The 27053-nt window shown below is 32.3% G+C and overlaps 1 protein-coding gene and 1 long non-coding RNA gene across 7 annotated transcripts in view; both read left to right on the top strand.

The window, feature by feature from the left end:
- Positions 1–661: 661 nt before the first annotated feature.
- LOC117684829 (uncharacterized) overlaps positions 662–27053 on the top strand; it is a 76900-nt gene continuing 50508 nt past the window's right edge. For 2 of the 5 annotated variants that reach the window (XM_066083645.1, XM_066083642.1), the window contains exon 1: positions 662–884. In XM_066083645.1, coding sequence (XP_065939717.1) covers positions 722–884 — 163 coding nt within the window. In that variant the 5' untranslated portion in view covers positions 662–721. Of the gene's footprint in view, positions 885–26016; positions 26261–27053 lie in introns of those variants that run through there. The other 3 variants (XM_066083646.1, XM_066083644.1, XM_066083643.1) reach the window with 2 other exon arrangements.
- Positions 1279–5902, top strand: LOC136275251 (uncharacterized). Of its 2 annotated transcripts, XR_010713788.1 has the most exons (4): positions 1279–1425; positions 4309–4427; positions 4990–5031; positions 5136–5902. It is a non-coding gene; the product is annotated as an uncharacterized lncRNA (long non-coding RNA). The 2 variants fall into 2 exon arrangements; XR_010713787.1 differs by lacking the exon at positions 1279–1425 and having other exon boundaries at positions 4187–4427.

Raw genomic sequence — 27053 nt, 5'->3', positions numbered from 1 at the left:
TTGCCTCGCCTTAGAAAATGTTCATACGAAGAGTATGCCCTTGTGTATCGAAATAACTGAGAGACAAAAACCACCATATGCAGGTGATGAAGTTATATTGCTACATAAGTAAGAAAAGTTGATTATAGAAAGATTGAAGTCATCGCGTTTATCATAAAGTTTTGTTGTTAGGTTACCATCAATGTCCATTTCCAGTAAAATATCCAAATATGAAACAGATGTGGTATCAATCTGCTTTGCTTTTTCTTCTAAAATTCTTTCACGAATTAGATAAATTTCATATGTTCATCCATTTTTCATAAAGAGAAAGAAAAAGAATAAAACGCACTATTTCAATAGATCTTATCTCGTAAAAACGAGATCTTTTCTCGTAATAACGAGATCTTTTCTCGTAATATCGGGAAAATCAACTCTTTATAACACGATCTTTTTCTCGTAATAACGAGATAATTATCTCATAATAACGAGAATTTATCTCGTAATTACGAGATAATTATCTCGTTATTACGAGAAAATATCTCGTTATAACGAGTTAATCATTTCGTCATTACAAGGAAAGATCTCGTTATTACGAGATAAAAAAAAAATTATGTTTCCCTATGCGTCTTTCATAGTTAAGAGACTATTCATAACATTACTGATCAATATTTATTTATGCAATGTAGACCCCTCGCGCATAAGCTATGCGTATTTATGAGTGTGCGCAGTTTAGAGAGAAGTCATGTTTAAGGTTCGAAAAACGACCTGTTCGTTTAACAAAATCGTATATGAGGATGAAAGAGATTCTTTTAACTGTGAGAATTCAATCAATGTCTATCATTGTATCCAGAACGAGAAGAACAGATCCGGAGAGATATGTATACAGCCTGTTTGGGTCCAACCAAGTAAGAAGCTTTATTAAAGGCATACTCAACCGTTAAATAACTAAACCATACTATACTGTACATACATTGTGTATTATGTTGTATGTTACCCCTACACTACGTTATTATTGCACTATCTTTATGTCCTCTCATTACGATAAAAACGAAAGTTATAAACAAATATTACTAGCCTGAATGTGAAACTCTGTGTAACAGATGCCACTCACAGCACACATATATTTATAAACAACTCGGTTGTTTATCAAAATCATTTAAGCTTGCATTTATAGGATTTTTTTCTTTACGTTCATAGAGAAAATGGGTTTATTTCTTTCATGATAGCGTCGATCTATATTCTCTTACATGCATAATGATACGAAAGATAAGAAAAATCGGAAGACTACATTATTGCGGCTAGTCTATGTATTGAATCAGTGAGTTTATTGAACATATTACTGTCCAGAATACAACACCGGTGCCAACACCCTCGACACAGTTCCATGCAATGTGTCCACCGGATCCTGTCCAGACGTTTTATTTCGGTCCAATGAAGTCTACAAGTGTAAGATTTTGAATAATTATTTGATCATCACCATCAGTAGACGTTTGATGGAAACTTGATTAAAACATCTAAAACTACTGAATGTTTATAAAAGTACATCATATATGGCTAACGATAAAATTGGTTCACCGCCAGAAGTTAATTGATTTATACTTTATAATTTGGTTCGTATGTGTGGTTATTTTTTCGAACACATAATACATGACATTGTGTTTAAGAGGCATGAGAGTCGCAAGTTCCTAGTTTTCCAGTCACGAGTATATAATGTAATGAGTATATAATGTAATGAGTTCATGCAGTACGGTTTAATAATATACCACTCCATTTAAACTAACACGTGACAACAGCTGGATGTGATGAGAGGAAGGCGCCTTTAGGATACACACTCTTTTGTCAGTCAAGATTTTTCTTATACAAACATAATAGTTGATACGTATGTTTTGTCCGTCGTCGTGCGTTTTGCATCGTGCGCCTTCTGCATGTTAATATTTAATCTTTTGGAAAATACTTGTTATATCGGCCAAAATTGGTTGTAGCATCTAAAGAAAGAAGGAATGATAAATTGGGAAATTCATGACCCAACCATACAAAGAATATATATATATATATATATATATATATATATATATATATATATATATATATATATATATATATATATATATATATATATATATATATATATATATATGTTTATTTATGCTGTTTGTTTATGCTCTTGTTAATGTTGCAGAGCACTCCTCTGTGACGTATAAAAGTAATTTTTGATGAGTTTATTTCTTTATTTTTTAAACACTTGCGTTAGTATTGTTAGTATTTCATCTATCTTTTCAGATCCTGTATGTTTGAATAAAACGTTTACTGATAGTAAAGAATGAGTTTTTATTCATTTAATATCATGCAAATAATTAAAGCAATCAATCTATTTAAACTTATTTCATTATTAGTTTGAAAATAATCCATAATGTATTTTTGTTAAGGGTAAAACCGAACTGAAAAAATGTCAGTAATATTGATTTGACTGTTTAATTTATTTGAAAGACAGGTTCTCCTAAATCTCAGCCTGCAAAAGACGTTATGCATGGAATTTATATTACATAATCAAAAATGATAATCTACCGGAATTTTGAAAAATTTATTACAGTTCATGAGTTTTTGAATTTTTAGTAACGAACATTTAATTTATTAGTTATATTAACAACGTCTATACATATATAAAATACTTATTATGTTGGTCTCAACAATGATTTAACTGCAACAAATTGGGAAGAAGAAGTTTTAATGCTAAAAATATTAATAAAATTAATTCTAACTTTACAATTATTATATTATATTCATGAGACAAAGCATTCGTGAATAATTCTATCAGAAGGATCAAGAGGAAAAGAAAAAGCAATTAAGATTCAGAATTCTCATCATTGAGAAAAGTATCGTGATCTTAGAAACAAAGTTATTGCATAAATAAGAAATAACCCTCTCGAGATAGAGAAAATAAAATAAAAACTTTCAGACCAGATAGATGAATGCATACCCTCTGGTATATGATGGACAATTGCTGAATATTTTTTTCAAAACAGAATTATATAAAATAATCAACTGCACCATTAAAATCACCAAATCATACATATTTTCATTCTATGGAAAAGGCTAACCTGCTCAATGAGCATTTTGCTAGTGTATCAACTGTTTATAATGAACGTTGTATCCCATTGCATGGACCAGGGCCTCCAAATTTTCTACTTGATTATTTTATTATCACAGAACAAGAAGTACTGGATCAGCTCCAAGTATTAAATATTACAAAACCTTCAGGTCCTGATAGTATGTCTCCTTGGGTTCTAAACATGTTGCTAAATCTATTGTGAAACCTACAAAAATTTATAACTATTCCCTTGCAATATATTTGCTTCCAGATATTTGGAAACCCTCACAAATTACTCCTATTTTTAAAAAACAAGGGAAGTGCACATATTGTTAATAACTATAGTCCAATATCAAATACTTTTGTTGTAATCAAAATTTTAGAAAACATTCTGTTTAAACATATGTATAACTACTTCTTTATAAAATAATATCGTTGACAAGGATCAATCAGGATTTCAACCTAGTGGTTCCACAATCAATCAGATAGTTGGAATATAAAATACAATAATATCTAATCTTGATAAAGGTAGTGATATCAGATTTATATTTTGCGACATCACTTAAGCTTTTGATAGAGTGTTTCAAATTGGTATCCTATTCAAAAACTATGGAATCTCTTACATATTAATGCATCGGGTTGAAAACTACTTGTCTGATAGAAACAAAAAAGTAGTCCTTGATGGTTAATCATCAGCATTGCGAATTACCAACTCTGGTGTCTCTCAGGAATCAGTCTTTTTATTCCTTTTGTACATTAATTACATATCAACACACTTAGACAACCAAGTTAGATAATAATTTGCTGATGACACATCTTTGTATATTATAGTTGATAACGATATTTTGACGTCTGTAACTTCATTAACCCATGACTTGGGTAAAATTAACAAATGATCTTATATGTGGGCAGTTGAATTTAATCCAAATAAAACAGTTAATTTAGATTTTCAAAAATTGGTACATGAAGAAGGAGTGTTAGTCATAGGATAAATTTGGTAAAAAAAATTCCAGCAGGATGGTAGTTGGAGAGCCCATATTCGTGATATTCATTTAAAAGATTGCACTCGTTTAAATATCTTTAAAATGTTGAAACACATTCTTAAAAGGGATGCTTTGATAAAAATTTACTTTGTCTTTGTTCGCCCAGTTCTCGAATATTATGACATTTTGGTGATTTTTATTCAAATAATTGTTGAATTGTAAATTTAATTTTGATTAATTGTCAATATTTTATTTTAGTGTTTCAAAAGAAGATACTTCATCGACGCCAGGAATATATATTGGAATTGTTGTATCTTTGGTTATACTAACAGCTCTCATTTTAATGTGTATAATCGTGATTTGTTTTCGCCGAAAAAGTAAGTTTTCACCAAATTAGTTCACAATAAATAAATGTAGAAACATTGATACATGAACATTCTATCTATTAACACTATACCTTTAGATTGTAGAAGTTATACTTAACGTTCCGACAAAAAAAAAAGAATAGAAAAACCTAATCAAATATTATAAGTGCATAATCTGCCATCAAATGTTATATCAGTAATTCTTTTTTACGAATATGTAATTTTGTTAAAAGAGCTAATAAATTGATGTTCATTCATTAAAAATGGGTTATGAACTGCAATATCTCTGATGAGATATTCAGTGATGGGTGATGGCTTCGTCAGAAGAGTACTGAATGCTATTCATGTTAAATATATAGTATTCATCGATTTTAAATTATTATTGTAAAAAAAACAATAAAAATCTCAACCAAAATTATATTGGTTTCTTTATTCATAGGGAAAAGTTTATTTAGGTACTTTTTAAATCTGACATTTATCATAACATAAAGTTATTCTTACTAGTGTTTTTCACAGACCTAATAGTAACACATTCTGATTAAAAAATGATTTACTTTACCTTAATATCTTTTAGGACAATACAGGAGAGAAGATGAAGAAATACCTTTGCTTGATGGTATGGCTAATTCTCAAACAAAGATATCAATACTGCTTATTTACATGTTCCTTCTTGCATCAAAATGTGTCATCTGATAAATAAATATATTTCTAATTTACTAGAGAAGGAACCTTTCTATAAAACATCAGCCTATTACGAAGGAGTGACATTTTTAAATAATGGTGGAAAAATACCTTGTTTGGAAGGACTTTGGGGGTCAGGAAAAAGGTCAACAGCTAAAAAAGTTTACATGGCTGTCACTAATTCAACACCGATAATTATCAGTGATCTTTTAGCATTTGACGCCAGTAAACATTATACATCTATCATCATGAGCCAGGATTTCTTAAAAGGAAAATCACACGAAGAAATAGAACACTTGAAGGAAAAAATTCGCATAATTTTTAAAAATACATCCTCCTCAAAAGAAAATTCAAAGTCTTCATTATCCTCATACTAAAAGAAAATGAAGATCGGGAAGCAGTCTCTGAATTTGTCAAATCCTTTGTGACACAGGAAAAGGACATAAAATTTATAGATCTATCAAAGAGTTTAACAAAAGGAGATCGCACTCAAATCTTATCTTCACAGTTTGTACGTTTCTGTCCTAATAAAGACTTCAGTAAAATCGAAAATCTGGCTATAAAAGGCAATTACAATTCATTAGGATACCCAGAAATATGTGTTCTCTTTTGTAGATGTAATCATTTCCAAACAGTTGGATCATTGGTATTTTGTAATCAACCTCTACTTTATTTAAAGTCGTATTTAGAAAAAATGCACCAATCTGATGACAAAGAGAAGTTTCTCAAGTTGGTGTATATGAGTCTTAATCATATGGAGATAAACGTTAACAGCCAAAGCGACATTATTTCTGGTATACTGGAGTCGTGCAACTGTACATGTGACCCCACTAGTAAGGAGACGAAAGGCGAAACGAAAGAAAAAGAGTTATCTGGAACTGGTTCACTAAGGGAAAGAGGTATTATTGAGCAGGGGTCATCCTTTAGAAATCAGCCTAAAACTAAAAAGCAGTACAAAAGTAAAGAGTATGTTACTTCCTTAATACCGGAGGAGTTTGTGATTGGTGACAGATTACAACATGACGTCATAAAGAGATTGACTCTTATCGTGTATGGAACACATCATTTTGATAAACTGCTTGAATTGTCCAAGCCTGAAGAATTAAAGGCATGGGTTAAAAAAAACAAACACAAATTTTTGACCGACAAGGCGACATAAAACCTGTTTTAGAAATCGATCAAGAACAGTGGAGACAATTCGAAGCAAAGTTAAGTTATTGAAAAAAATCATGAATTCAAAAATTTAAGTCGAATTGGAAATGAATGTTAACATCGAAATTATTTACTGTTTACTGGTGTCCTGTAGCTGTGATCGAATAGGAATAAATCCCTAAAAAGAATAAACTTAGGAAAATATTCATTTCTTGATACCAAGGAGTAAAACTTGCGTTGGGCGTAAACAAGAGTTTAATTTAAAGATAAACGCATAATAAAGAGAGTGGTTTATATCGTGCTTTTATGAACTGGAGACATATACTGAATGAAAAGATCTGGTGGTATTAGGCCTGTTTTAAAAATCAATGGAAACGATGGACACTATATCAAACGATTCAGGAAATTCTTCAGTTGCGTTGAAAGTTTAAGAGTCTGTTTGTCTAATCCACATTAAAATATACGTATTTTACGGTAGAGATTAATTTTATAGTTTCAAATCAGACTTGTTGTGTTATGATGGTGACAAACAAGGAGCTTGTGGTAATGATACATCATGTTTGAATGAGAGCATTTAGAACGTTCATGAGACGAGTTTTAATAACAAATTAAACAATGATGATTTCAAATTTAAAAAAGCACATTTTTCTCAGAAATGCTATTTTGTATACAGAACATTTTATGGCTTTTTTAAGTTTAACATGATTTATTTCCAATGTATCTATAGTTTTATTTAATTATGCGAATGAGATAATTTCAAGTCAACTAGTCTAAGTCAAAGTAAAACATTATACTTCCCAAGGTCAAACACATGATAAAAATCGTTAACAATATACATGTACGACTTGCATTTATGGAATGAACTTTTGCAATGTTTAAAATGTCACTCAATTCTAAAACTTTTAAGCATGCTTACCTTTGATAATGTTTAAATTTAACATCTCAGTAATAATCTGTATTTTACTTTTATATAAGTTTATATATATAGACTTATTATTGGTACACAATTTGACTTATAAATTCCATATATACTCTTCTCTCAAAATTTAATATATGTATATTCTGTCAGTCTCTGTGATGTCTGTAAATAAGTTTTCAGGACTATGATGTAAACTTTTTTGTGAAATACTTATGCTATCCTGTATAAATAAAGGACACTGTTATTATATGGTAACTGATTATTAGTATCGTCGTCATATCTATATTTATGTTTTATGTGAAAGAGTTATGGTATGAATTACTCATATTCGCTTTAAACTTTCAATCTGTTGGATCAGACATCGCAATATAAGACATGAACAGTGCATTGTCCGTGTTATGCTGTGATTAAACAACTACGCATACAGAACATCGCTACCACTTAAAGCATAGTAGTGATTTCTTTGCGAAATATTTTTCATAAGAATATGAAATCATATATCGTGCATACAAAAGGCTAGATGACCTATTAATGAGAAATCATGTAAGTGACTGCAGAAAAAAGAATGAGATCTTTGCTCTCGATTTAACACCATAAACACTATTATTATTTAGATTAAATAATCCATTGAAATTTTGATACAGAAAGTTTAGATTCAGTGGCATAGATAAAGATATCAATTTTCAAAAAAAAGTAAGAGGCCCGGGGATATCCAACGAAAGTCAACATTTAAAGAAAACCACATCGAGAATCAAAGACAGTGTAAACCAGTTAAAGATTCTGACATTAGTATGAATAACCTGATATACATATCCAGCCGGAGTCTGAAAGAAATATACTTTAAAACCATTTTGAAAATCTAGTCTCATTAGTGATCAGGTCATGAATCAAATAGTACTGTATTTATGTTTTCAATGACCTAAACGAAAAGATGGTGTGCATCAAATAATGCATTGGTATTGCACACCTTGATATGTACAGATTGAGGTACGCAACATATGGATGGTTAAAACCTTTATTTTTTTATCCCGTCTGATTCTCCATAAGCATTTATTTTTTTTTCTAAAACATGAGAAGGCACCTTACCTCTAGAGGAAAATAACCTCTACTGTAGCCCCCCCCCCCCCCCTCCCCCCGATGCTACGTGCCTGAGTTTAGAGGCTAGTGTGATTCGTAAAGTCGTTATTTATTACACATGACATAAGGTTGTAATTTTGTTTACAGAATTGTGAAGATTCTGGCAGGGAACCTCTAAAACAAGACCTATATGTTATGTACTCGATTTTGCTGTATCTGTGTTCACTGTACAAAATTTAATGTATATAATTAACAGACGATAGTTAACATAAAGCAGAAAACGAATAAAACTTAACATTAACTTAACATAAAAATAAACAGTTTATTTCTTGCTCTCATTTGAGAAAGATATTACATAACCGGACAAATTTGTGAAGTTTTATCAGTCTTTCCCGTTCGGTTGACTTTCCGGTGTCTCATTTTTTAAATTCTCCATCTTTTTACTGCTGCTTCACAAACACTGCACCAGATTCAAATGAACTTTTCACTAAAATATATAAGTATATATATTATCAACCTGAGTTAGATGAGAATGCAATGGGTTCTTTTTTTAATATATCACATTGAGCTAAACAACGTTAAAACAATTATTTATTGTATATTAAAGCATCACTTATTTTGACTTAACACTGAACAACTTTTTTTCAAAGTGCGTTAAGATCAACGAAATCAACGCACTTTAAAAAAATAGTTTGTGTTTTTTTCAAAGTGCGTTGACTTGGTACCAAAATTAACGCACATTGAAATTTTTTTTCTATATAGCCTAAATGGGTAATTTTTCAAAGTGTGTTGCCAAACACTTAGATCATGTGTATAACAGATGTAAATATACAGAGAGAGAGAGAGAGAGAGAGAGAGAGAGAGAGAGAGAGAGAGAGAGAGAGAGAGAGAGAATATGTTGTCTGAACTGGGTATAAACTATGCCTTTACCATGAACAATCTAGAGCAAATCGCAATTTTTCGGACATTTCCGACAGAGCTCGTGTTTTCCCGCTTGTCGGAAAGGCCCAATTGATTAGGAAAATCCATATTTCTACTTTCGCTTTCAGAGAACTACGTGTTTAAAAACTATTGTGGCCTTCTGCGCATCACGTGTCATCAGACTATGGATACTATCAGCAGAGGATAACATTGATAATTTGATTTAGTATACATAAATACTTTTTTGTACTTATGATCAGCATCATTTGACAAACACATAAATAACATGTCTTTCATTGAACTAAACATCTGCTGTAAATGTTTGTATACGTATATATGTCAAGATAACGTTATTATCAACAAAATATCCACATGCAAATAAATAATAACAAATAGAATTCATTATAACTTCAGCATGTTTAGTACAAGGTTTGCGGTTTATGAAAAAAACCTGTGAAAGTCAGCCAGTGAGAATATATTAAGATTTAAAATGTTTCCATGCTTGCAGAACATATTCTGAAACTCTGCACACTAATTTGACTGTTGGTCAGGTAACAGGTTTGAAGCAGTGTACATAATATTTTCTGCACCAGCTGTGGCTTTCACATATTATAGATTATTATTTGAATACTATAGTCAATTGCTGTTAACCTTAGCAAATGTATGCATATAAACGTGATTAATCCTAGTCCGAAATATCTAACATTTTCCTGTCTTTTTTAACAGTCTTGGTATTTTTTTTAACCTGGAAAATGCCAGAACCCGCGCCTTTTATGAAAATTGAAAATTCACTACCTTTGGCTAGAGGCAGCATTCTTATAAATATATAATTAACCTCACTAATACCAATGAAATTATAATTCTACTGCACATGTTTACAATTATATTGATAAACAATTGCAGTAGACCTATTTTCACTTAGAATTTAAAAAAAAAATGCATGAAATCTTAAAAAATATCCACATTTCAAAAGAATGTGTTCACAGTCTGTTTATGTGATGTAATAACCTACAACGATATTAGTGAGAAGTAGAACCATTGTTTTATTAATTCATTGTGACTGAAACACTTGCTTGATATTCCTATGTTCATAATTAAGCCGGTTCTTGCGTTTTCCTGGCAAGGAAAATATCAAAATCTTTAAAAAAAATCCAGGAATACGTCAGATATTACAAACTAGATTAATCTGAGATTTCTCTGACTCTAACTCTCGCTTTTATATTGTGACATGTAGGGGGAAGATATCACAAAATAAAAGCGGTGGTCGGAGTCAGAGGAATCTCAGATTAATACACAATTTCCTCCTATCTGGGTCAGAAAAGAGCACATAGCCAGTCTTCCAATATAAGCTAGACTGACACAAAGATTGACCCAGAATCTGACTATTTTTTTTTGTAAATTTAAATTTCATTAACATGGACTGTTTTATATCCCAAATTGTGCCCAGCATGTATAACATTAAAATTACTAATTTTCATGTTCAATAATACATGTATTTAATTCAATCACTTATAAAAATAATATAGCTTATTGTGTTATGGAGCAGTTCAAATGACTGTTCAGTACATGATGTAATCAGTAAATTGTAACTTTTTCATTTTTTATGTGGAAGAATGTCTTTTTGTATTTTTGGGTGGTAAAAAGGCAGTAGAAGTAAATTAAAGTAAATTAAAGAAAAGATAAATAAATAGCTTGAAAGGTTACATTGTGGTACATGTTACTTTCTGAATAAAATAAGCCACAGGAAAATTCATAAACTCTGTAATAGATTAATTATTACAGTGGGTCAAGGTTCTTTATTAAGGGCAAACTATTTAGAGTATTTGTTGCTTATACTGGTATTTAAAATCTAAAGTGAGAGTTTTTTTTAAGTTAATGATACTAGAGTATTTTATTCAAGTATAAATTAGGATTGAAATAGCTAATAACATGTCAATTATATGTTAATTCTTTCCTTATTTAGTATTTTTAGCTAATATAACAGGTCTTTATAATTTGAATCTTCATGAAAGTTGAAACAAGTGATATTGATTAATATAACCGAATGTTCATTTTTTGTATTTGTAACTTATTCCATGACTAATAAAAGCATGATTTCTTTTAAGTTCAGATCTTGAATACAAACTTAAGGATCAGGAGGATGAAACATGTATGTTTATAACATGTAAACACTAGACACGACAATTAATCATATCTTGTGATCAAATAAAGATTGGTTTTCTTTTTAAAAATGTTGTTTTATTTATAAGAGGTTAAAGTTTATTAAAAATTGATTGATGAGTAAATTGTCTTTCTGGTGTTTTTTCAGATACACAGAGTTGATAAACTTCATGGCATGTGTACCTAACACAGTTTTGCCATTTTTTGCCACTAGTATGTATACCTTGTATAATCATCCCTGCTTCAGACCACAATTAACCATTGGTGTTTCTCATCTTTTTAGGCGGCGTCTTCTCTCGCATTTAACTATGTCTACTGAAGAGCGTCGGAAACGGGCGGTATAAACGATCATTCATACCTTGGAGCTTATAAATGCACGAGCGCCGCACGCCTAATTGCAATTGCACACATTAACGTCCGATCACCGGAACACTAATGCGATCCTATCGCATTATAGTACACCACTCGCTTTCATTGTAAACAGTCGCATAAAGACGCAAGATATATCGCAAGGTTTAACGCGTCTGTATCGCACATTGTCTGCTTTAGATGGTGCAAATTTCGAACGAATGCTTTTTCAAATCCAATTATTTCGGCAACAGTTTATGATCTAAATCTAAATTTGTCGGTCTCAAGAATATTTTGTCGCTTCTGCTCGAGCGTCAATTGTAATAGGGCCTTTGTATTGTGTACTTGATTCGCTGTTTCCTTTCGTACAATACACATTTTAATGTATGTAATCAACAAACAGTAATTTTTAGAATAGCAAAGCGGTAAACTAATTATTGGTAATGCTTTTTATCTCGATACGATCCAGCCCTAATACCTTCTAAATCTCACAAATACACAGACACCGTGAAATCAAAATATGACGAAATACATAAATAGCCTCGCACAGGATATGGGTTACCCAGCAGTTTCGAAAATAAAAGAATGAAAAAATGACAATAACAAATCGTGAACCATCTCAAAAATCCATAAAACGAAATACAAATTCAAAGCAGAGCAACACGGACCTCCAAATAGATAGAGGCAAGATCAGGTGCCTAGGAGGAGTGAGCATCCTCTGCTGAACGGTCCATCCGCCGTGTGATCTTTGTCATAATCGGGGAAAAGCGGAAAACTCCGTAGACAATTAGGTGATTAATTATGGTCTAACAACGTCAGTCAGCATGCGATCCAGTGGAAGGTTGTATTTGCTGACAAGATCGTTGTATCGACCATAGAACTTACGAAAAGATGACTTCAAACGAGACTGTTGATAGTCCTGTTTTATTAACTTAATTGTTTGTCAGTATATTGCCTCGCCTAAGAAACTGTTCATACGAAGAGCATGCCCTTGTGTATCGAATTAACTGAGAGACAAAAACCACCATGTGCAGGTGATGAAGGTATATTGTTACATAAGTAAGGAAAGTTAACTATAGAAAAATATATTATTATATACCTATGTACTTCTCGGATAGATTCATTTACTTATTATCTATTTATCGTGCGTTGAATCAAGATCACAGTCAATGTCAGTATGTGATTTAAATCACGCAACTATTAATAAAGGATTTATTCAAGCGAAACATCATATATTTACCTTGCAAATCTGCAAACCCTACATTAAAAATTTTGGGCCTGATCTTTACAGAGGTTTAGGGAGTAACATACTTAACTGAACAAAGGTGAAAGCGTTCCAATATATTGAGGTTCAAGACAAAATTTGACTATCCTTAAAACGTAAAAGAATTATAAACGTAACTATATTTTTGTATGATTTAAAGGATTCAATTTTCAAACCATAAGCTCTTGTGATAATATTATTAAATTCTTAAACATGACCTCAAGACCCGATGAAAAGTTCACACAGAAATGAATGTCATAGCTCTTCAGAAAGTTTATACCACAAATATATGAATTTAAAGTATTTTATTTTTTAAATGTTGGATGAAATTTAACAATTATTTATACTGATTACGCAACTTCATATGAACTGCGTTAGATTGCGAAAAATTCAAAAGCTACATGTTTATGAGCAAAAATTTTTAGCGTTTCAAGAAGAGAAGAAAATAAGCTCCCTTTTCTTTAATTAAGACATTCGACGTCGGAAAGGGGTGGGGGTTGGGGTTGGGTTCTAATCCAAAAATATAAATACATGTAAAATTCAGCATTAGTTATAAGGTGGTCTTGGTCCATATCAAAATTACAATGTACATGTATGTACAAATACTTTCACCGGTTTGAAGAAAAATCTAATTTTACAATATTTGACAAAAACATTTTTTTTATTAATTTTAAAATTTTCTGGAAAGGTTAAAATCATAAAAGCCCTGACGGGATTAGAACTCATAACTAACATTCGTAGTGAACACTCAAACTCATTGAACTACGCTGTTTTGGTAGCAATTTTGGAAAAGAAAACTTTCATAAAATAATACTTGATTTTATTGTTTATTTCGATAGGAAGTACGTAAAGACCCCCCCCCCCCCCACCTCCGGACTTTTTTAAACATTTTCTGTGGGTAAAGAAATTTTGGTTTTGGTAAAGGTTTTGATAACTAGCCTTTATCAATAAGTCTTAAGTTAACTCTTCTTATGGTATTTTTGCCACAGAATTTTGATTAAGCATTTTAAAAATAAATTGCATTTCATGCGTTTCATTAAGTACAATCGATTTTCTTTAGGAATAAAGAAGAAAATACCTAAGAGACATTGCATGCTTTATGTCATTTTTAAAAAAATGTCCGCATGCTTACTAAAGGAAATAAACACCGGATGCTGAAGAAGATTGCTTTATAGTCAGGTTCCCGAGTACCCTCTGTTTAAGTATTGGGGACTTCAGTAATAAAAACAGAGGAGTTTCGGGAACCTGACTAATAACTTTACTTCAATAAAATATCGATTGGGTGTTGTTTATAAGAAATAAATTACGTCCGTTGTACGAACATCTTTTAAATGCTAGTAAGCGATTTCTAAAGCATTTATGTTGGATTTAAATTGCAGATGGAAAAAATGGCCTTCCAGTTAGAATTTTAAGTTTAAAAAAATCATATGTCCCAGAGAAAGGAGGGGGGGGTTCCAACCCCCGGAACCCCCCTCTGGATCCGCCAATGTATATGATCATATGTTTTGATCACTTTATAAAGTGTTGGGGGGGGGGGGGGTAAAGCAGAACTAAAATAAAGGGAATTGGAAGTTACCAGTGTACCCCTACCAAAACTTTAGTTTAATATCATCCTGCATAGGATATTCTTGCGGTAAAAATGGTATTTCATAACTGTACAAATGTACATTGTAAAAGATAACAAGTGTAACATTTTTGATACTTAACAGGGGTTTTTTTGTTATTCTACCGAGGGGACATACGGCATAATATCCTTTGAACGCCCATACCAAGCCATTGTTGCTCAGGTGAGCGATGTGGCCCCATGGGGTTCTTATTTATATTATTTTGATTTTGAAGTTGACCCAGGAAATCAAACATGTTCATAGAAGTGCAATTTCTTATGATACTGCATTGATAAGACAATTGGCCACAAAAGAATCATCCTTAAATCTATCATTTTACCTCACATATGGAAACTTATGTTCCCGAGTGTTAATGAAACCACAGTACATAGAAAAGAGACAAGAATGAATGACCCACACTGCTTGTGAGCAAAGACGGGTTGCATGTTTAAACAAATAAAAAGCAAATCAAATAGCTACAAGGAAGCATTCTTTGAGTTTTATGGGGATATATCAAACGACGATCTGTACATAGTAAATATGACCAACACGTCTCTTTATCCCCCAAAAACTTAAAGATTGAGTTAATAATTACTTTGCATTTGATTTTAGGAAAAGGTTTATACATAGCGAATAGAAGTTAATGTAAATAAAACGTTACAATAATTGGCCAAAGTTTAAAATTGTTTGCTGTTTCGCTGGTTTTAAAACCGAGATATTATTAGAAACGAAACCGAAACCTTGAATAGTGTTCTACTTTTACACCTGATTTGCGTATTAACGTCCATCAATTTAACTGTAATTTAGCATCGTTATGCTTTTGCTGTGAGCACTATAAAATTTACAGTTTTATTGTTTCATGTAGTAGTCGCAAATAAATGATACTGAAAAATGCAGACTCTTTTTATTTTTCTGGCATAACAGATGAATTTTTTTAATGAAACTTACCAAATAATCTCTACTCTGGAAGTATAGAATTGGCATAATGGGGTAAAAAGGTGTCGTCGTTATGTTTAATTTTAATATCACGTTCAATTAAATCATTTAGAATTCAGGTAACATATCTTGGCCAATTACTGTAATGTTTAATTTACATTAACTTCTATTCGCTATGTCTAAACCTTTTCCTAAAATCAAATGCAAAGTATTTATTAACTCAATCTTTAAGTTTTTGGGGGATAAAGAGACGTGTTGGTCATATTTACTATGTACAGATCGTCGTTTCACTACTGAATTCAAAATCCACTGATATTCCCAAATATTGACTGACATTGTCTGACATCCACTGTACATTGACTGTACCTCACTGTACATTTCACTGACTTCCACTGTACCCCACTGTACCCCACTGTACATTTCTACTGAACAGCACTGTATCCCACTGTACACCACTGTACAGTCCTACTGACTTCCACTGTACCCCACTGTACACCACTGTACAGGGAACTGACCAGCACTGTACCCCACTGTACGCCACTGTACCGGGCACTGACCATCACTGTACCCCACTGTACGGCACTGTACCATTAATTTGAGAAAAAATCAGATTTTTAAATCTTTAGTATATTTTTTTTCTTCGATATTTATTTTTATTATGCTGTATATAGCATTATCATTATGTAACTATACAGATAACTTGACAGAAGAATGTAACAGGTCGTTAAATCTATTAAATACGTTTTCTTTATTAATAAATGTCTATTGTTATTGAATGTTACGATCATGAAATTATGATAATTCCCTAGCTATAAGGTGAAAATATTGAATTTTACATGTTGAATCTGATTTTTAAAAATTTACATGTCATTATGTTCATTCAGCCAGTCATTCGAAAATACCCCCCATCAGCAAGGTTACATAATCATTTCTTATTGATGATATTTGACACAAGCCCTCGTTTAAATGATCGAGTTGTTAATTCTCTGTGTCTCATATGCTGTGTTTTAGCCACTAAAAACAGTCAATTAAACACAGAATCCACAAAATATATCCATGCTTGTTTTTTTTTTATTTTGTACACATGTCCAAATATCATGACGGCCCGCTTGACTACACAGGTACATTTTGTGCGAGTTAATAGCTCATTTGTTAATTGATTTCTTTTGATTAAAATATTTAAATATACATTGCAAATGTCGGGTTTTAATTTTACAAAATAACACCTACTGCAGAATACATTATAAATTTTCAACATAATCAGTGACATATTAAGCGGCAGTTAACTGTATCATTAATTTCAGCAAGAAATAAAAGGAAGGATTTAAATCAAGGAAGGTTGTAACATGTTGTAATATGCGTAGCTGTACAGTTTTCTTAATATATGATTTACTTTTAAATGTTTAAGAAATAAGATACATGTATATAGAATGCCCTACGCTACACACGTTTTTTGTATAATGAGAGAGAGAGAGAGAGAGAGAGCTAGAGAGAGAGAGATAGATTACAGGTATATCACTTTCTGACAATATTGTATTGGTGTCATTTGCAAGCGCAGAAAAGTTCACAATAAAATCTATGTTGGAAGTGGCGGTTGTGATGCCGTAAGGGATTTTAACGTGCTTATACCTTTCTGACTCGGGGCCTCAAGTTTTAGCACTAGAAAATTCATGAGAGAGAGAGAGAGGAGAGAGAGAGAGAGTGAGAGAGAGAGAGAGTGAGAGAGAGATCCATTTATCAGAAATCGATTAGAATAATAAGATATTGATTGTCTATGAAACTGCTTCTTTTACATATCAATTATTTTTCTTTATGTCTTACGTTTATTTTTGCCAACCAACTCCGTGGTTTTAGAAAAATATCTGCAAACTTTAAGTCGAAAAATGAAATGTAATTATATGGATAATATCACCCCCCCCCCCCCCCCCCCCCCCCCCCTGTTTCTTTCCGAATCCACTTGATACCTCTTGCAGTACTGTGTTATGTCGATACGATTCATGTTAAGCAATCGGTTATAAAAATTAATGCATTTTTATTAAATGTTGACCTCGATGTGTAATCACTATTACCGGGTAAATAGATTATTATAATAAATCCCACTTTTGTGCAAACATCACATGAAACTAGTCCTACATGTACGTAAATTATAATAATCTTTTAAGACAGATTTTAAATGATTATGATCCTAATGCACCCAGCAAACATAATGATTTTTTTTAATCAAAAGTGAAAATTCAGATGTTTTGTTTTAACAGTGTATTTCCCCGACGTTTACATCTATTTATTCCTAGGCCCCAACACATATACACAGGTGGTCAGTTTTCACACCTTGACACAGTCACCCGGCCGTGTGTATAGTCTGAGTGAGCCTTTCTGTTAGTTCCGGGTTTTTCGTCGTTCCCAGACAGACAAAAGATTTTTTTCTGTAGACATACACTAAGAAGGAAACAGTACACTGTCGATATAAAATATTACTTTTTAGCGTTGACTTTCAATCATTAGGAATTTTTAAGACTATCATTGAATAACGAACTTCAAATCATTTGAATCCATGAACATTATCCCGAAACTAAAGATAAATACATACTTTAATTTTTTTAATGCCAATATGTAGATTTAGCCGCTGTCAACATTACTACATGTTACCGGTAGTACTTTATTTAAATACTGAAATATTCGTACGTTAGCATGGGGAGAGAGAGAGAGAGAGAGGGAGAGAGAGAGATTTTATAGAAGATTTGAAATGTTTGCTATGATACAATATACTGGTTTCAGTCAATGAAGAAAAAAAACAGAAGAAAAAACGAAAAATCGTATTAAAGGCCGAACTTTTTTACCGGGTGGTAAATCTCAGGTGAGGGCGGGGCTTAATTTCCAGAGGTTTGAAAGCCTCCGGGGCTGGAAGTCTACCTGCGATCGTGAACGCTGCTAATCATTATACACATGAAGCAAATATTACACAAGTAATAAATAATTAGTCAGAATTCGTCATAGTTTGAATATCTTTTTGTTTTAATGACCATACGACGCGCTTTTATACGTAAATGTCGTCCAAGCACGTATGTAAAGCACAATTAAAAAAATTTAGTAAACTAATTCTTCTTTAAAGATTTAACTCAGTTCATTGTGTTTAGCACTTGACATTGTTTAAGACGTTAATTTTAACAAATATAATTGTATAAGAAAATCATACGATCAGTAAAAATATTCACTTGAATGTAAAGGCAGCCATTATACGATGACAACTAATGGACTTCGTTTTCCATGGAGTGACGTTTTCGTGCAACAAGTTCCAATTGAGTGTATAATCAGTAAATACAGCTTTAATAGCTCATAAGTTTGTTTTAAAAAAGAAAATTTTGTATGCATGTTTTGGGCTGCATGCGCATTCATCGTTGTGAAATTTATTAGGTCATATACATTCAACATGATTCAAAAATAAATTGCGTATTTTCAATTACTGAATAATAAAACTATTTTTCTCATTTATCCGACCCTTACACAATTCACTTATTACGGAAAGAGAAAATAAACATGTTTGCCTATTAATTAAGGTGTCGCTTATAATTGAAGAGATGCTAAAATCAAATTGTGATGCAGCAAAAATATTGCGCGGGGGGGGGGGGGGGCTTATGTATGCCTTCCTGACTTTGGAGGAGAATATTTTCAACATGAGAGAGAGAGAGAGAGAGGGGGAGGAGGGATGGAGTGAAGGAGGGGGTGTATTTTTTCTTATTAAAACTATGTCACTACATGTATATCATGGAAACATTCTTAGCTGTGCAAGAGAAGATACATGTAGATGTATTAGTATACATGTGCTGATAATGAACAGTGTTCAAATTCAAAAGTATATAAATAAAAGTACCGTAATAGGGTGAAATATTATTTGAACACTGTTCGTTATCACCATATTTCATTTTTAATTTAACACAATACTTATTTTGATATCAGCGACTGGTGGTGGGGGGGGGGGGGGGGGGGTGAGGATTTATTAATGTTTAACATGTTTAATTTCCGACTTGATTTAATTAATAAAAAAAACGCATCTAAAATGATTAATATAAAGAGTATTTCGTTTATTCATACATGTTATGTTTATAAAAAAATATATTTCAAATGGATTTAATCATCTAAAGACCACAAATACCCTTATAAGGGAATTACATAATATCTTGAACAAGGTGTCAGACTGACAATTTACAAGATTGAATATTGGGACATTCACACCTTTTGATCTACTGAAAGTATGTATACTATACACAGATACTGACTCGCTGATCTTCCTGTGAAGTAAAACTTCAAAGACATTTTAAAGTCCAGACCAGTTATCTTCTCTCTTTTGAAAAAAAGTCAGTATATTGAGCAATATGGTGGAATTTTTTTTATTGTTAAAAAAGTTGTCCCTCCTCCACATTTATGTTACATTAAAGTTTTAAAATTCAGATAATTTAAAACTATCTATAAATTGTAATTCATAGTTTTAAATTCTCTTAATTTTAAAACTTTAACGTAACATATATACTAATATTTATATGACAATATTGATTAAATGAAATTCATTGTAAAAAAAAAAAACTAGATATTTAGTTACTAAAACATTGATTTTGAAATATATAAAAGTATTTCCCATTTTTACTGAATAAGTTGCTATATTTTGTATGATAATTGGATTCCGAGTTTTTAGATAAATACATGCGTGGATCGGAGGATTGGGGGGGGGGGGGGGGGTCAAAGGATAATTTAATTTTTTTTTAAACTTACATACTAGTACAACTATCCAAAATATGTCTAAGCTCCCCCAGAAAACAAGTATCCCTGCCCTTTCCCTGGAAAGAATTCTGACCGCCCATGTAATTATATATGAACTTAAAGAAATAGAAGCCTATTTTATCTCTTGTAAGCAATAGGAAAGAATCAAAACAAATCCAGATTTTGGTCTCAAATAAAGTAAATATTCAATTCATTGTTTAAACATAATAACTTATAAAAACATACTAGGTACAGTGGGTTACAGTGGTGTACAGTATTTGTCAGTACCCTGTACAGTGGTGTACAGTGGGGTACAGTGCTGGTCAGTGCCCCGTACCGTGGTGTACAGTGGGGTACAGTGCTGGTCAGTGGGTAGGTACTGTGCTGTCCAGTGGAGTACAGTGGAGTACAGTGGCTCTGTACAGTGGGGTACAGTGGGATACAGTGTGGTACAGTAGCTCTGTACAGTGGGTGTACAGTGGATTTACAGTAGGGTACAGTGGTTATACATTAGATGTCAGACAATGTCAGTCAATTTTTGGGAATATCAGTGGATTTTGAATTCAGTAGTGTTTGATATATCCCCATAAAAATCAAAGAATGCTTCCTTGTAGCTATTTGATTTGCTTTTTATTTGTTTAAACATGCAACCCGTGTTTGCTCACAAGCAGTGTGGGTCATTCATTCTTGTCTCTTTTCTATGAACTGTGGTTTCATTAACACTCGGGAACATAAGTTTCCATATGTGAGGTAAAAATGATAGATTTAAGGATGATTCTTTTGTGGCCAATTGTCTTATCAATGCAGTATCATAAAAATTGCACTTCTATGAACATATTTGATTTCCTGGGTCAACTTAACAACAAAATCAAAAAATATCTATAGGACCCCATGGGGCCACATCGCTCACCTGAGCAACAATGGCTTGGTATGGGCGTTCAAAGGATATTATGCCGCATGTCCCCTCGGTAGAATAACCAAAAAAAATACTGTTAAGTATCAAAATTTTACACTCTTATCTTTTACATTGTACCTTTATAAAATACCATATTTACCGCAAGAATATCCTATGCAAGATGATATTAAACTAAAGTTTTGGTAGGGGTACACTAGTAACTTCCAATTCCCTTTTTTATAGTCCCCCCCCCACTCCCAACACTTTATAAAGCGATCAAAACATATGAGCATATACATGTAGTTGCAGAATTGTAGCTCTAGCTACAAAATCAAACTCTATCGTATGCTCTGTTCAGAATATCATGGTCCAGAAACGTCCACGTTTTGTTATTCACTGCCAATACAACTCCGCGAACATGTTCCTTTGTCAAACTCCTTGACAAGTTGGCCTCCGATGTCGGATGTCTTAATTAAAGAAAAGGGAGCTTATTTCCTTCTCTTCTTGAAACGCTCAAAAATGTTTGTTCATAAACATGTAGCTTTTGAATTTTTCGCAATCTAACGCAGTTCATATGCAGTTGCGTAATCAGTATAAATAATTGTTAAATTTGATCCAATATTTAAAAAATAAAATAGTATAAATTCATATATTTGTGGTATAAACTTTCTGAAGAGCAATGATATTCATTTCTGTGTGAACTTTTCATCGGGTCTTGAGGTCATGTTTAAGAATTTAATAATATTATCACAAGAGCTTATGGTTTGAAAATTGAATCCTTTAAATCAAACAATAATATAGTTACGTTTATAATTCTGATATGTTTGATTTCTTAAATGTAAATATACATATAATCTAATCAAAAAGACAATGTTAACATGAATATAACAATGACTGCTTATTAATAAATATGCATTCTAATGTCTTTGTTTGAGATAACGCTACAAATCGATTTTGTAATGAATAGTCTAATACATCTCATCGATGACTATTTAAATAGTTAATCTTACAATTGCTAAAAATTATATTATTATAAGTAATAAAGGACCATTATATCATAAAGCAATTCGGGGTTTATGTAATTAAAGGTGGCTCACTACACCTTTAGATTAATTTTTTAAATCAGAAGAAATTTACTTGATTTTGATAGATATTATAATGGAAAAAGAAGTATGTAAGTCAAATAGGCAAAAAATGTGCAATTTTGGATGAAAAATTACATTTTCGAAAATTAAATTCGGTAAACATGAACAAAAGCTGCAGGCGGATTCGAATTCATGATCTGCGGTTCAGAAGCCCAATACTTAAGCCACTGAGCTAAGACGATATACAACCGAATCGAACGATATAAACAGTTTAACAAAATCTTAAAAAGTATAAGTCTAGGTGTAGTGAGGTACTTTAATCACCCACGACGAATCACATTATAATCACAATCACATTATAATACTAAAAGAATGATTCCTTATTTTTAAAAAGAAAAAAAGCTTACAGTGTAGGTGCAAATTATTGTTATTTGTGTAAGTTTGTGTTTTGTTTTAAATTTTAAGATGTCATCAATTATTCGAAGTGCAACTATATCAAAATAAGGCAACATGCAATTTCTAATACTTTTTAAAAATCATAATTTTCATGAAGGGCTACTACCACTTATCGACTGTGTTGGATGTAGTGCGACCGGTGTAACGACGAAAAGCGACCCTTGTAGAATATTGACACGGGGGTCAAATTTTTACAAAGAAAACTGACCCAGGGTCAGTATTCTGTGATAAGTAGGGTCTTTTTCCTACAGTAGAAAACCATTCCAGACCTGTAGATCTACGACCCCCACACGTTAAAAACTGACCCCATAGAATTTTGACATCGCCTATAAACTACATAGAAAATATGGAAATTAGAGGTGAGATGTGTAGCATTCATGTTTGGCGAGGGGGAAGGGGGCAGCGGAAGCATATTAGATATGAATGACTTCCTGTTTTACCCTGTTATATATAGCATCAGTTCAATATATGTAATTAACTTTAAAAAACTTAAAGTACTTGTCAGCTTGCCTTATGGTGCCTTTGAGGGTTGTGTACTTGCATGATGATGCGCTTGCTTGCTCTCCCTTTTTGCATTAATAAAGACGGTTGTAAATGATGCGACAGCTCGTGACTGCTTGTTCGGCTGAAAAGGCACTACTATTATAGAAGACCTTAACATTCTTGATGGGATGGTTTATATACCACAGTAGCAGCCGAGGAGCGATCGAAACCAGTATGGCCACCAAATGTTTTTATGAACTCATCTCAGCTTTAACGGTTCAGTATTATTCCGTTATGGTCAAAAATCTTTCCATGATGAAAGTAACTGTTATTTAAACTCGATTGGCGCTGAAGTGGAAGTAGTGGGCCTTTCAGGATAAAATCAAACAGATTTTCAAAAGGCGTATGCGTATTACAGAAGCCGATATCAAATTTCAAAGTCCCTCACCAGTATCTAGTGACATCCCATTTAAATGAAATACTGTTTAAGGTAACATAAAAAGCCCAACACTACATGTAATTAACCCCCCCCCCATCGGATGGAGAGAAGTTTTGTTGTTTTACCCTTGTGTGACCGTCTGTAACATAATTTTCGTCACAGAATTCTCAGGAACAGTTGTTCGTTGGTGCTTGAAATTTTAGCACACTCTTTTTAACATGCCATATGATTGCTGGATTTGTTTTTATACGAATCTGACGTTCATACCTTTATCCGTGCAAATGTCCATGACAAATATTTGTCGTGGTGTCCTAAGCAACTAGTATTTATAAATGATTGAAATTTTTGCACACTCATTGTTAAAGCATGCAATATGGTAGGAAATATTTTTGTCCAATTTGACGTAAACTTTCTGTTTATCCCTGCATCTGTCCATAACAAAATTTTCGTCGCAGTTTTCTTAGCAACTCCTTTTTGAAGGTGTTTGTAATTTTAGCACCCTATTGTTTAGACATACCATATGGTTGAATTCATTTTCGTACGAATACTATGTTAACTTCCTGTTTACCTGTGCGTCTGTCCGTATCAAATTTCTATTGCAGTTTTCTCAACAACCTTTAAACAATATGATTGATTCCATAATGGAATTATATTTTTAATACCTATCATATGATGATGTAATTTTAAAACAAATACAATATATTTCTCACAATATGCTTTAGTGATGATAAAAATGATCATTATACAAAAAAACATATTAATTGCGTTATTTCTCTAACTGAATTTACGTTTATTCACATGGGAACATATATTCGTATCAGAGCTTCTATTGTGAGCTAACGTTTGTCAAAATGCCATCTGGGTTTGTTGATCAATAAAAAGTCTTGAGTCACATATGCATGTTGGTGAAACATTTGTGTTACTAGAATATTTCATTAATCCAATCTGTAAATTAAATGTTTTGAATGTAAAACGTATCATGTATACAGCGCACGTGTGTAGACTAAATTCATTATTCAGATTTAATTGCATGCCTTTTATAATACATGAAACTGTGTAGTAAAATATTTGGTTGACAATGATTACATAATGATTACATCATTCTTACTTTTAAATTATTTATAATTAACTTGTACTTTAAATATATCACAAAACGTTTATAGACAAATAGCTGCACAGATAGATAAAAGCAAACAGAAAAGTTCATGTTTGTGTTTAACTCAACCTGACAGGTGAGCTAAAAAAGGTAAAAAACAAAGTGTTTATTATTAACATGTTCAACTACATATCGGCCAATATTTAACGAAGGTAATTATTATCTTTACACCCGTCCTAAGCTGATAATTATACAGCGAAGTACATAGAAGCGTTTAATAGGCATTAACTCCAGAAAAGTTTTTACGTAATGTTTTGACTGACTTTTGTCCAATCAGATCGTAGTAGGCGGAGTTGAGACTTTACTGCTCGTGACCTAATTTGAAAGAGAGAGTGAGAGAGAGAGAGAGAGAGAGAGAGAGAGAGAGAGAGTTAATGGAGTAAATCATAGATGACGCAGATGAGCGAACTATTTATCAATAGTTATACGGTGACAATGTTGTCTAGTATATCTTATAATTTTTTGTAACTTTGAGGTGTTTTGAAATTCTTTAACCGGGGAACAACGATGTCTATATATATAGATAATGAGGAGAGGTAATGTCAAACAACGAAGACTGTACCAATATTTAAGAAACTGTTTTCATTACAAGTGTTACCGTTAGTATTCTAATCAAAGTATGCCGAATCTTCCTGGAATTAAATATAGGTTGTAAATTTACTTTGTATAAAGTACTTTCTTCATGGTTACTCAGTGAGAAACATTCTTTACCTCAGGACGAATACGTCCGCCATTGTTTTATTTTTCCACTAAGCATCCGCCTGCGTTGCCTTTCCTTTTCACTAATTCTAAATTCATAAGTAATCATTCGGTCGCATTTCAAAATATTTAATGCCTGTATTCTCGGACTCCATGCCAGGAAATTAAGTTGGTTAGTTACGTCATTTTATACATGTACATGTATGATGACACTGTTGTCGACAGTCAAAAAAAAAATCACAGTCGTTCTTTAAAACGCTTTTATTAAATAAAGTTATACCAATATAGGTAATACATGTAGTTTTTATATCGAGATTTCTTCATCGGCATCACTTATAATTTACTCAATTCTCTCTCTCTCTCTCTCTCTCTCTCTCTCTCTCTCTCTCTCTCTCTCTCTCTCTCTCTCTCTCTCTCTCTCATTCAAGTCACGAGCGGTAATGTCTTAACTCCGCCCAGCTACGATCTGATTGGACAAATGTCAATCAAAACATTACGTAGAAACTTTTCCGCAGTTAATCCCTATTAAACGCTTCTATGTACTTCGCTATAAGCATTTTTTTTCATCTGTCACCACTATTGAATGAAATAGCACAGTTAAGCATTTCATTACATGCTCAATGCTATAAATAGATTAAACAAACTGAAAGAAGCCATGTTTATGGAACGAAAAACGCCTTGTTCGTTTAATAAAACCGTATATGAGAAGGATAAAGATTCCTTTAACTGCCAGGGTTCCACTAATGTCTATCATTGTATCCCAAACGAAAGGAATAGATCGGGAGAGATATGTATACAGTCCGTCTGGGTTCAACCAAGTAAGAATTCAATCATTACTACCTGCATTGTACATTATCAGCCATTTAATATTTATAAACGTGATTGTACATGTAGGCATAGCATTACACATATTTTCCTAACATAAAACATGTTTAGTAAAGGTCTTTTAATTTGCATGTTTTCAATACTGTATGCATTGTAGTTTCTTGTAACTTTACGACCGATTGTTCTTTATACTAACCAGTGTGTAAACGATATTTTTGTTTTCACTGATTTTAAAAAAGATTATCGATAACGCGTTTAATTATGTTAATTGAATGCTACTTCTGAACTATCAATGAAAAATCAATACAGTATATATTGTTTAAATAAAAGAGATTACAAGTCGTTGAGTACATTAACACTGTAGACGACATGTTGTATATAAATGATGTTGCAATATATTTACTTCCCGCTAGTCTTGTGATCATCATGCGACTTTGCTCAAGTACAAAAGGACTATGCATATGAACGCTAACGCCCGTTTCCCGCCCACATTTTACATCCAAATATTTCGAAATTTCTATCATATATTGAAAAACAAATTCATCTACTATAAAGTATAATCAAACCATAATTGATTTATATCAAAATAAAATTTGTGGTCAAATTGTTAATTTTTAAACAAAAGTTTTGGCTACGGGGGGTATCAAAAAGTTCATTGAAATCGTTCTCTATGAGTGAGGAAAATATTACTTAGCGGCTGATATGTGCATGAAAAAATGATAATCACATGTTTACGTTAGATGTTAAAGTAAAATTTCGTTTTAATTTATATCTGTTAATTATTTT

This window comes from Magallana gigas, chromosome 5 (genome assembly GCF_963853765.1).
Source record: "Magallana gigas chromosome 5, xbMagGiga1.1, whole genome shotgun sequence".
Taxonomy (NCBI): domain Eukaryota; kingdom Metazoa; phylum Mollusca; class Bivalvia; order Ostreida; family Ostreidae; genus Magallana; species Magallana gigas.
The sequence above is the reverse complement of the archived record's forward strand: the minus strand, read 5'-3'. Positions and strand labels throughout refer to the sequence as shown.